This window comes from Sander lucioperca, chromosome 13 (genome assembly GCF_008315115.2).
Source record: "Sander lucioperca isolate FBNREF2018 chromosome 13, SLUC_FBN_1.2, whole genome shotgun sequence".
Classification (NCBI taxonomy): domain Eukaryota; kingdom Metazoa; phylum Chordata; class Actinopteri; order Perciformes; family Percidae; genus Sander; species Sander lucioperca.
The window spans coordinates 12295001-12307524 of NC_050185.1; the positions used below are offsets into that span (position 1 = coordinate 12295001).

At 38.7% G+C, this 12524-nt stretch overlaps 1 protein-coding gene across 4 annotated transcripts in view; it reads right to left on the bottom strand.

The window, feature by feature from the left end:
• Positions 1-10639, bottom strand: part of klhl13 (kelch-like family member 13) — a 39202-nt gene extending 28563 nt beyond the window's left edge. For 2 of the 4 annotated variants that reach the window (XM_031320236.2, XM_031320233.2), the window contains exons 1-2: positions 10382-10639; positions 8929-9000 (exon numbers count right to left, since the gene is read on the bottom strand). In XM_031320236.2, the coding sequence (XP_031176096.1) occupies positions 8929-8981 (53 nt within the window). In that variant the 5' untranslated portion in view covers positions 8982-9000; positions 10382-10639. Of the gene's footprint in view, positions 1-3903; positions 4255-8928; positions 9001-10381 lie in introns of those variants that run through there. The other 2 variants (XM_031320232.1, XM_031320234.2) reach the window with 2 other exon arrangements.
• Between the last annotated feature and the right edge of the window lie 1885 nt (positions 10640-12524).

A 12524-nucleotide genomic window follows, 5' to 3' on the forward strand; every position in this document is an offset into this window, starting at 1 on the left:
TTTTTTGTTGCTTTCCTTAATTTTGTTAATTTTTATATTATCATTCTTGCCTCCGTGGCCTTAATTGGGGAAAAAATAATAAACGTCATCCCAGCCCATCGTTTCAACCTCATCTCCGACTCATCCTGAGTGTTTACATCTGCTCAAGACTACTCTTCGACATCTACCCTTAACATGCTGTTTCAGTTTAGCTTCTTTTTAGCTAACGTGGCACACCAGCTGATTCTCTGCCTTCCATCAAAATGGAGAAGCCGACACATGTAAGAATAAGTAACCGTTAGATCATTAGGTTCTGACAACAGCTCCGAAAGACACACATCCTGTATATTTAAATATGTAACCAAATAATGTGTGCTACTTCTTTAAGAATTGTATCTATACATTAATGTGTGGATTTGTGATCTATCCTTAATTGCACGTAAGAGTTAACGTTAAGAGTAAAGAGTAACAGTATGTTGGCTAAGAACAGCGTTGTAGTTTTAACATCTCTGCTGGCATATCATCCCCAACTGAGTCCAATTAACACATAAATCACATTGCGATATATCTGGTGAGACCCTCCGGTGCAATTCCAGTTTTATGTATTTTTAAACATAAAAAAAGTCTTTCTTGTCAGATGATGTTCAAAGTCAAAGTAAATAAGTGCAAACCCAACTCTTATTCAGTTTGATGTCAGCCATTAAATCAACTATGTTCCTATTATTTTAGAATTGATACATTGTTTAATTGATCAAACAAATTAATGCAGGTTATTAACAAAGTGGGATTTAAAGAATGTGAACTAATGGGGCATTTGCCTTAGAGACTCCTAGCAGGAGCACAGGGGATTCAGCAGAAAGATTTGACAGCCACATGAGACATGTGAAGCACCTACATTCGCAAAATTCTGTTAAGCTTTCCTTTTACCTATAGCTGTACAAACTGTATGGGATTTTATCCTGTCCCACTGGCTTTAACTAACACTAGACATATTTCTAAAGACTAGGTGGCTTTAAGAAAAGTCTTGAGCCATTTTAGGAGCAGCAAGCATGTTTGTTTCAAACAAAAAATATAAATCAGTAGAACCAAGGGACAGCAGCAGTCACTTTTAGACTAATGTGCTAAAGCAAAATATAAAAAGGTTAAAACGTGCAAGATGTAATTTCATTTTTAGATGTTTTTTGAAGGATTGATTTTCTCCCATTTTTGCGTCTTGAGATCGTTGACAAAGAGTGACAGGGAACATGGGGAGAGTGAAAAGAGGTATGACATGTACTAAAGGTCCCCGCCTAGAATCGAACAGGCAATGCTGCAGTTGAGGTTGCTGGCTCACCATGACGCCTCCAAGAGGTGATTACTAAAGACAGCAGTCACACATATTAAGTGCTTAGTACTGACGCACTGTAAGATGAGGGATGGCATTCATTTCAAGGATTTCTTGTGGGGTGAAAAATAAACCCAATGGTGTTTTACTGAGCAGAAGATTATTCCATGGGCCGTACTGGCAGTGAACCTTAACCACTCCTTGATAACATGAAATCTGCACCACAGGCAGTTCACCAGTCTATATATACATTAGCGGTTTCAAAACAGACAAGCACATTGTGAAAACAAATCTTAATTTTTTATACTTTGTGTACCTCAGATGTTTCAACAACTGTCTCTCATGTTTCCTCCATCATTCGGCTGCTTTGGATACATATACAAAGATTACCCGAGCAACATACCAAGTTAAAAATGTCTCTAAAGCTAAACGGACAGAGCCACCACTCAAAGGGCCTATAAAGAGGGACTTCTCCCTGACCACAGAGTAACCTATAATTGGGGGGCCAATATCAGCCTGCCTTCAAACACAGCTTACAATATACACGTTTCAAAATAGTAAGTGGTCTGGTGGGGCAGAGTAAGCTGGAGCCTCAAGGCTTGAATATGCTTCACTAGTTAGTGTGTGTGCACAATCTCCTATTGCGACACGCAAGCACAGCCACTTAACACTTGATGCACTCTTGTCGTTGAGTCTCCATTGGGAGAGTTGTCTTAATCTTTTAAAAGACATGTAAACATGTGTGTAGATCCTCTTCTTGCGGAGATACCAACACTCATAACTCATTAAATACAGTAGTTCACCTTTAACGCACTGACACAGCATTGTTTATTTAAAGAAAAGTAGAGTTTTTAAAAATGAACTGCCACCAAGTCAAAAAAGATGATCTATCAAGATTAAAATATCCTGAGAATTAATGTTTGGTACACCAAACAGAAATGTACAGCACATGGCTGGTCTATGACTATTTATATAGAAATTCAAAATGATATAGCAAGTATAAACATTTGCTGTGTTGCTACAGGCATACCACTGGGTATTTAAATTGTGAAGTGATAAAAACACAATACAAATTTTCTCCAAGGTCCATGACAAACAAAAATACTTAAAAGTGAGAAATACATTTTTTGGTCTATGGTCCCACTTGGTGTTTTCTTGTGCTGCTTTATTTTGAAAGAGCTTTATTACACACTAAGAGCCCAAAGAAATCACCAACAATGAGGCGCACAGTATCTGCAGTCTGGAGTTTTTAAACTCGAAAATATGGAAATTGACAATTTTAGCTCACTGTTCCACTAAATTATGTACTGAAACATGTTGGCTACATTCTGTTACAGATCATATGATATAGTGTTAGAAATGAAGCTAAAATAAGTGGAAGGTTGCTTGTGTGATCTACAGACTGTCTGGATAAAACTGGGTGAGGAAGTAAATAACCAGTGCTTACCCCTCATTTGCTGGTGCCCTTGAGCAAGGCCCTTAACCCCCCCAACAGCTGCTCAGTGGCCAACAGATAAGACTGTGGTTGTACTGGACAGACAGCCTCCAGGTGTGTGTATGTGTGTGCGTGTTTGTGTGTTTTAGCTAAACTACCCTAGTAAAATAAAAGATTAAAACCATAATCACCAAGTCAATAATGCCAATAGTAAAGCATTCACCATGCCATTTTGTAAAGAGCTTACATAGTGACACAATTTAGTCAAGACTTCCTTAAGGTTTACTTGGAAAGTAAGGGCTATATGGGAAGTGTGCATATTCTGTACATTTAGAATTAGCCATGTTGCAGATGTCACCTGTTTCACTGAGGTTGGAGCATGAATTTATCTTGCTGTGATGCAGTGATGTTAAAAATAAACATTTCTGTAAAACTAGCAGAATTAAGCTCTTAAGCGTATAAGTAAAGCTGCATGATAACTGAAGTCTGCTTTAATCCAATTTTGTAAAAATCCGTCCAAGAAAGCCTCGTTAGCCAATGAAATTACCTTCAGGCAATCAGCTAGCCTCACTTGCCATTAAAACTGTGTTTATTTTTTGAGAAGATTTTGGTTCTCACTCTCTGTAGGACAAAGCCATGTTACAAAAGTCAAACAAGACACTTGTCTATTTCAGAAGAGGTCGAGAAAAGGGGTAAAGAGAGAGGATGGCGAGAGGCTGTGAGAGGCAGTTCCATTCTACCCTCCCCCCTCCTGAACAGTACCGGATGACAATAGCTTCTAAACCAGGGCACGCCAGACATCCTGACAAAGGCAGGCTCCTCCCAAGCTGCTGAGTCCCTGTTCCCAAATAAACATAGCCACAGGGAGAGGGCAAGAGTCGGGGATGTGGTGCTTGCCATGCCCAGACTAGCGGCAAAATGACCAAGAGTGAAGCAATCTGCCAGCGAACCATAAAATGCATGCTGGACAAGGCAAGTCTCCTGACACACTACGAGGCTCAATCGCATTCTGCCTAATTAGGGCTACAACAAAAAAATAATGGTGTCACAATAATTTACACAAAAAAAAAAAAAAGAATTAATAGAAAATCTGAAAACAAACACATCTGTCTCCATATACATAACCACAATGGTATAATGAAAATGCTATTAAGCTTTTACTCACATGTAGGCAGGCGAAAGGGGTGAGGACCTGGATGTCTTAAGAACTGGCACTGGGAATTTCCAGCTAACAGGCGAACCGCTTTTCCATTTCAACGGCATGTTGTTGTCACCAGAATGGTGCTGCAGCAATACCAACAGCAAAGACCATTTCCATGAAAAGGTTTCCAATGCCTTCTTCCATCCCACTCTGCCCACACCATTTAAGGGGGAGGGAGAGCAGCAGTCTCAGCAGCAGGAGCAGCAGCAGCAGCTACAGAAATACACTGGCAAAGGCTGTGCAGGCTACACTCAGGGTTGTGACTTTAGCGGCAGCACTGAGAAGCCAATAGATTGCATCCACCACAACTACTTGCCCTGCTGCATTCACGGTTGTCTCGTGGTAGGAGGGGGGAGAAGCCCAGCCTTCCATCACCCTTTCAGGGTTCGTAAATAAGCCCAGTAGCTGAGCAACAGTGCCACCTTGTTAAAAGGAGTTGTGATTACAGTTCTGGACTTGCTATGTAAAGAATTGGAAGGGAGATAAAAGGAGTAGGAGAAAGAGAAACAACTCTTATGACATGTATACAATTCAATAACCTTGAACCAAATACATTTGCCATTCTCTAGGATTCAACGAGTGATTTTGTGGGATTTGTGTCAAATTTAATTGCATTCAGTGAAATTAAAATCTACAAAATCTACAAGCTACAACGGGAAGTCTTTAATAATCCAATGATGCCCAGTTATTCCTTAATGCGTTGAAGTGTGGGTTTTAAGATAATTGATTATTTTTCAGAAAACAATAGGAGCACTATAGAGATATTATTTTCCTAGTGGATGTAGTAGTGAAATGTCACAAAATTCAAATGTATTGTTTTAACATATGGTCTTGTCACCATGGTATGTGGTTTTATATGGTATATGTTATGGTATAAGTTTTAAGATTTGGAGAGCAACAAAGAAGACTGATAATTCTGAAAACATGCTTACAAATTCCTCTACGGGTATATTGATGAATTGGTTCAACAGCTTGAATCGTATGGCCCTGCACACCGTGTAGGTGAACGGTTGTCTTACTGACACCAAATGTCTCTGCCACAACCCTGTATTCTGCACAGGTGGCCAACTTGTACAATGCTACCTCTCTCCATTTAGCCAAAAAAACTTAGCTTTTAAACTCTTTGATTTAGCAAGCCAGTTTGCAATCTACAACCATGCATAACGTCAACTTGTGACGAAACTACGCTCTAAAGCAGTTGATGGAAATGCTTCTAATTTGCATTTTCTTCGAATCGCTTGACAATTAGATGGAAACATGACTAATGTAAAGCAATAAAGGTGGACCAACAGAGTTTGGCATACACCTGTATACGTAATGACTATTACCACCTGCTAGAAAGTGCCAATATCAATTTCACAAACTCAACAGTTTAAAGCTATGTAATACATTTTACAGAACTAAATTGTCAGTTATCAATACACAATTAAATGTGCCAAAAGGTGAGTGAGCATTCCTATTGGAGCCCAGTATTCTTGTTAAATTATGTTTTCACCTATCACCAGGCCCTGCAGTGGTTATCAGGCTGAAATGTTATATATATCTACTGGGTCCTTTGATAGGTGACACCATTCTCTAGCCCTGACCTAACCATACTTTTAAGATGCCTACTCTCACCTATGCAAAAAGCAGCTACTCAGTGTCTTGACCCGGCCATCTGTTTAGGCTAAACTACAGTGGCTCACCCAGCTGGCTTGAGGAGCAACTTCATCTGGATGCCATGGCCCACTTAAATGTCCAACCACTATCACTGTATATCTGGTTCCACTAGACTTTCTAATTAGCACTAGCTAACGACCCCTCAGGAATGAGCAACTTTTCCTAAATTATTGAAAAGAGCTCCTCGGCCAGAGACACACATGGTCGGGTTATGCTGGAAAAAAGAATAAGTTCATCCGAGTATAATGGCGCCTTAGCCCTAGGCCACCAGGATGCCCGATCTACTCCTCATGTAAAATCACTTGTGTAAAAATCAGTGTAAAAAAAAATTAAAAAGAGGATTTTAGCAGATGAGAGGGCGCAATGCTGTCTGTACCTAATGTGGGAACCAGAAAAGAAAAAAAAAAAAAATCATATCTCACTGAAAACAGAAGTTGTCACGCCTATCCTCTTGCCCCACTTTTCTCAAATCAATTAGATTTGATGGATTATTGTGCAAAAGATTAAGAAACAGCAACTGCTGATGTAATTCATAATAATATAAAACATACAAGGTCATTTTAGATAAAAGTGAAGCTTTAAACTATATAAAGCCCCTCGCAACCGCTATCTAAGAGATAATTATCCAGTTTAACTATTTCAATCAGAAGGTACAAAGCTACAAAGCTAATGTTCTTTAACTGGCCAGTGATACACAGACAAAAAGCATCAGTATGAGTCAAATAACTACAAAAGTAACAGCACCCACAAAAACAAGATATAAAATTACCATCAGGATTCACAAGTACATTATGCCAAAAAAATACCAAACAAATGATTCCACACAGTGTTCCATGATGTCAGCAAACACAGGCAAAAGTGCAATAAATACGAAATAAGCCATTCGAAACAGGGATAACTGTTCATCTAAATTTGTCCAAGTCTTTCAGCTCGCTCACCATGATGGCTTTTGCTTCTTCAGGTGATCAATTCAGCTTTATCCACACTTTACAGTTCCTTGTCCATGTAGCTTGTATCTTGTTCTGCTTTTTTAAGATTTGTGCCTGCCTTGCAATATCTGCATTTTTCTTAGTTAGGAACACATTTGTCCCCCGCAGCTTCCTGGCCTGTCTCAGTAGTTCCGTATTGGCTTTTCTATTTACAAAGTGTATTATAATGTTCGTTGTGGCGTTACTGTCCTTCCGAGGAAGTGGGTGACATGCTGAAATCGCCTTTGTTTGTATATTAGTACTGTGGTTTTCAAAGAACTGAATCACTTGTTTTTCAGGGGACTTCACAGCTCATTCGGTTTCGCTTCTTCACCTTTTTCCCCCGTCAGTCACTGGAGTGTAGGTTCGATGTTTTGTCACAAGTCCACTTATCATCAAGTCATCCATTCGAGAATATTGTTCCATGTCATCGACTCGTCACTCCAGGTCAGTCATTTTCTTATCCTTCTCCTTTATTGTCAACTTCAGCTCCCGTACTTCCTGCATTGGCCCAAGTAGTTTTGTTTGTTGGTTTGCCACTTTGCTTATTTCATAAAGTTAAAAGATTTTCTTATGTCCTCCATCTCATCCTAATTGTGCCGTTGTTTCTTTGGTGGCATTATATCTCAGCGTCGAAGACGGACAAAGATTTTAATTGTTTTCTGAATTGTTTTCCGAGTCGCAGAGCCTCTGCACGCTCTCATCCAGTCACAGAGTTCCTAAATCACCTAAATCAATCTAAATCTATCCCTCCCTCAATCTAAACTGAGGGAGAACGGATGTCGTACTGCTTTAGGCTTCTTTCATTCATTTAAACAAGCCAACTGTCTTTTTAGTATCTGTTATTGATGTTCTATAGAACTGCTCATCCAGTTGGTGTAGTGTCTCATCCACCTCACACAGTCACAATTCTGTTTACAAGTAAAGAAGAATCTTTTACCAACAGATTGTATCTAACACATAGAAACTATCAGGCTCATTTTCTTAGTATTTCAATGTGCAGGTCTAATCCCAAGATGAGTCTGTATGCAACCGTTTAGTACTACCTACAGTAAGGTATGCAAGACATAAACATGTAATCAGTAAAACTCAGTAAATATGTCATTGGATCTTGTATCTACACTCAAGTACACTACAGCAGGCTATGCTTCAACTGGCTTGCATCTTCCTTGTTTTTGTCTTCTGTCATTGATGTCAACAGAAACTAAGCACTGTTTAAAAATCACAACTGATATATTTTAATCATATTAGATATTGCAGAGTAATTACCACATAAAACACACAAGTCACTGTGTACTGGAGAAGCTAGGTCCCAGAGAAACAGTTGGGTCCCAGAAATAAGGAACCTCTGCAAGAAGCACAGAGAAGGTTTTTGAAATATGTGGTACAAGCCTAAAGTATATTTTCTTCCTGACAACCATGTGTTTAGGTGTGCCCAATCATGGCTGACGTGGAGTTTCTGTTGATCCTAATGTGAGATACCCCTGCTAATTATAGAACTAAGGTTTTACATTAAACCAAATTTCTGTATTTTCTCCACGTCTTACTTCCAGCTCTTCTGCAGCTTCCTTACCATCAAACCTATATTTTTTGTAGCGAACTCGAGAAAAACTTGGCCAAATGTGATGCCTCTCATACTGGAAGTCATAGACTTGATCTTGATATGTTCATGCTATTCCCTAACTTTGCATTATTTGCTGATGTTTTGTTGAGAGTGGAGAAGAAAGTACATGCCTGCAGCTCGTAAAAAGATTAGTTTGTTTGCCGGCACCAACAATGGGCCTTGGTAAAAAAAAAAACTATTTCAGTGTTTGTATACAAAAAGGCAAAAGCAAATAGTCAAAGACGGCTGTGACAATACTGCTTAAGTGACAAGATGACTGCTGGCAAATTGTGATAAATTAGCCAACATTATGCGCAGGCCATTCAGGCGTGGAAAACTGCCCCAGGTGAATTAATGTAGCGGAAACACTGTAATATATTTCAAGTCATTGAGTGAAACTCTGGTAAGACTCTCAGCAGTGGTTCTCAACCCAGTCATTGAGCACCACAGTCCTACTGCTTTTCTTTCCTACAATCTAATCAGGGATTACCTGATTAACACCTCCGATCGCAGGTGGAAGCCATTTCCTAGCCCAGACTGACAACTGCTGTACTGTATACATTTTAAGAAAGGTCAACTATCAATCCTGAGTCAAAAGTTGCTTCTTTTTTCATAAGTCATTTTGCCTGGTTTACAAAAAGCAAATACTTCTTGTTAACAGTTTGTTAAGATGAAAGTGGAATGTGTTCAATTAAAGTGAATTAATACACATATTCACTTTGCTAGCAAAATAATAATTGAATACACATTGCACATTACCTGTCATGTAGTCCAATGGGCATCGTCTCCCCTCGGTGTACAGGGTGCTCCATACCCTCGCCAAAACCACACCTCAAAAACATAAACACGGTACTTTCAACATTTGAATGCAGTCTTCTTTTCCCCAAAAACCAATTATTCAATTTCATCCAAAAAAAAACAAGATAAAGCTGTTACATGTAGACAAGTTTTGGTTCGGTACTTGCAAGTCAGTCGTTTTACAACTGCACTTTTAACAGAACTTCCTTTTTTATGTTTTGCAGTCTGCACACTATTTTACATGTTAACAATGTATTTCCTAATTGGGAAAATATCTCACTGTTGTAACGGAGAAATATGTTTCTTTTCGCCCATGGCTTTCAGTATATCCTGAAAAGCAAACATTTGTGTGTTTGACAGACTTTAGCTCCATAAAGCATGTGGCCGTATTACTTCTGAGAGTGGGGTAATTCATAGTAATATATATCTGCATTGTTCATTTTGGATGTAAAATTGGTGTATGGCGTTTCTCGACCCCCATCCCCTGCTGAAATGTGACAGTTGCATCACATGTCTAACTTGTTGCTTTACACAGAACTAGGCTAATTGAAGCTAAAAATATATGCTGTTACTTGACAGAATAATCTTCCTCGCATTTTGGAATTCAGCTGACATGATGTACAAAATAAAGGGAGTACTACGATGTCTCGATGCTTTAAAATAATTGCAACTGGTACACACACTTTGGATTACGGTAAAGTTTCCTTAATAGTTGCTTCTTAGTTCCTGTTGTTATAAACACGTTAAAGTGACATGATTTTAGTGACACAGAACTGATGGAGTAGACAGTTTGCCTCTGCAACAAGCTGCACGCTGAACTCCAGGCACGAAGTCGGACAGGTTAGTCCTTTAACAGCTAAGTGTGTGTGATACATGCAGAGAGAAACTAGAAGTCCACGACGAGGTAGCTGACTTGCTTGCTAGCAAAAGCTGTAGGCTATCATGATTTAACATTTTAGTGTTTATGTAGCCAGACTAAACAAGTATATTGTCACAAGAGGTAACGCTGTCATATCGGAGCTTTGCTAATTTTCTGGCCATGTTGCTTCAACACATTCGTTACATTGTGGGAACAGGCTAAGGCTAACTAGCCAAGCTAACCCCTTTAACATTAACACTGGCTAGCTTAAAATAACGTTAGATCAGGACAGCCGACTATATGACTGTTACGTAAGTTGTCGTTAAACATCGTCCTCTAGCTATGTTACCTCAAGTAAAGACAGCAAAAAAGACCGGGGTCTTAACCACTTGAGTTAGTTGGGTTAGTTAGTTAGTCTGGTTGGTTGGTTTGCCACCAGCAGCAGTAGGCTGTGACTATCTGTCAACCTGGTATTTGTTGAGCTTAACGTGATATTTCAATCACCCTATGTATCCTAAATACACTCTCTAAACTTTTAAATAACAAATTCCATACCTTCGACAACGAGATAACGTTAACTAGCGTCCTTGTTTTCCTTCCAAGCCCTTAAATCCACTTATACCACTGGAGCCTCCTTCCTTGTTTTATCCAATGCAGTTTTCGCTTACTAGGAGACCTGGAGCATCCACACTTTCCATTGGTGGAAGAGTATGGCAATCTTCTCTCATTGGCTCAAAACTTCCGTTACTAAATAAAGTGTTTCTAAAGAGGAGTCGTATTTCTGTGAAGCGTTTGTACCCTGAAACAAATGTCTGTATTGCTTTGCTTGACGAACTAATAATTGTGGTAATTTAGAGTTAAGTCGAAACGCCCAGCCCACCTGTAGTTACAAGGAAAATGAAAGGCTCCCTGTTACAAGTAGGCTTTACTCAATGTTCGAAAAGTAACAAGGGCACACACATGTCTTTGATGCAAAATGCTTTGCATGCGGTCATTTTTACAAAAGCAGAAGTAGGACTTTTTGGGTTTAATATTAGGATAGACTTAACTTATCTGTTACAGTAACTGCACAGATGTGGTTGTGGTTGCTGTCTACATTACAGTTAACATACATTGCTTATAATGTAATAATCAAAGTTTGTTAAATATATATACTGTAATGCCTCTGCTTGCATAATAACTCCCTCTACCCTACTCTTATCCTAAATAAGTTCTGACACTTATGTCTCTTTCTCTCAAATGTAAGTTACATTTTCATAATTAACATGACCATAATAAAGTACAGTATTGCTAAAGCAGGTTTTTCTTAATAATAGTATGACCCCCCCCCTTCTGCCCCCCCCCCCCACACACACACACACACACACACACACACTTCCTCCTTATCTCCACACTCAGAAGCTTCCTCGACAAAGCAGACAATCAAAATGTAGTATGTAGCACAACCATAATGTAAAATAGGCTTAACTGCTCCATAGAGCCTCAGCGATAGGTGTTAAATCTATCACTAAAAGTGACCCCTTTCACACACTGTAGTCATTTGATTCATTGTTCATATAAAAAATGCAGCTTTAATGTCACAAGGGAAAGGTGTGACATTTATTTATTTATTTTATAATGCCTGATATTTTCCTTTGAGTGTTGTTTCATGCTATAGAAGTTTCAAGATTCTTAGACCACCCTAATCTCAGCATATTGTTGTAATTAATATATAGGTTTACTTTTTTATATGAAGAAAAGATAGACAAAGAGTCAACCCTATTGAAAACCTGCTATAAAGTGAATTGTTCGTTGTTCATTACCAAAGCCTGCTTAAAAAACAACCTTATGATGCAAACCACACTGTGAGTTTGGGGTTTAGTTACCGACATTTAAACATGCCTGAGGATAATTAAATAGTTTAAAGCACAACAGTGATTATTTTGCAATTCATATTCATTCCATGCTTGATAATATTAATGTAACTACAGTCTACATTATGACAAAAACAAATTAATATGCATTCATTAAAATGCTCTAAGGCTCTTAATAATCACTCCTCTGTCACCTTTTTGTCCTCTCCAATCATTAATTAAATTGCAAGCTCATTATTAATCAACTGATGCATTGATCTGGAACAAAGAGCGCTTTGGAACAGACTTCAAATCCAATGGTTCTTTTGCTGTAGAGTAGAGTAGCATTGGCTACTCTAGTGCCTGTCTATGCTATGTGTGAATGAATGGGACCTGCAGCTGCTAATTTATGTGCATGTTTTACCAACCAATTCTCACCTCATGAGTTGCACTGACTGTTAAAGAAGCATTCAATATACAGTACCATGTAATTACATTTTCTAGTATAATTAAAGATTCCCAAACATAGGCCTCCAGAATCAGTTATTTCTGCATCATTTTCAATTTAAAAAAACAAACATTTTATTATTACTGTGAGTGGCCCTGTGTTACCAGGAGCAGACAGAAGCAGAATAAAGCTTTGTAGTGTTAAGTATGCAGGTTTTTTTTAAAGGATAGGCAGAATGTGAAATATATGAGAAGCTTTAATGTACATGAAGAGTTGGAGCCTGGCAGGGAAGGAGGCTGTGTTTGAACTGTGAAATAAATATTGATACATGACCAGTGCAAGGTCCAAGAAAAATGTAACGTTACATAGGGAAGCACCCCAACATAATTAATTTAGCAGGATTTTGAGGTATGGAGTA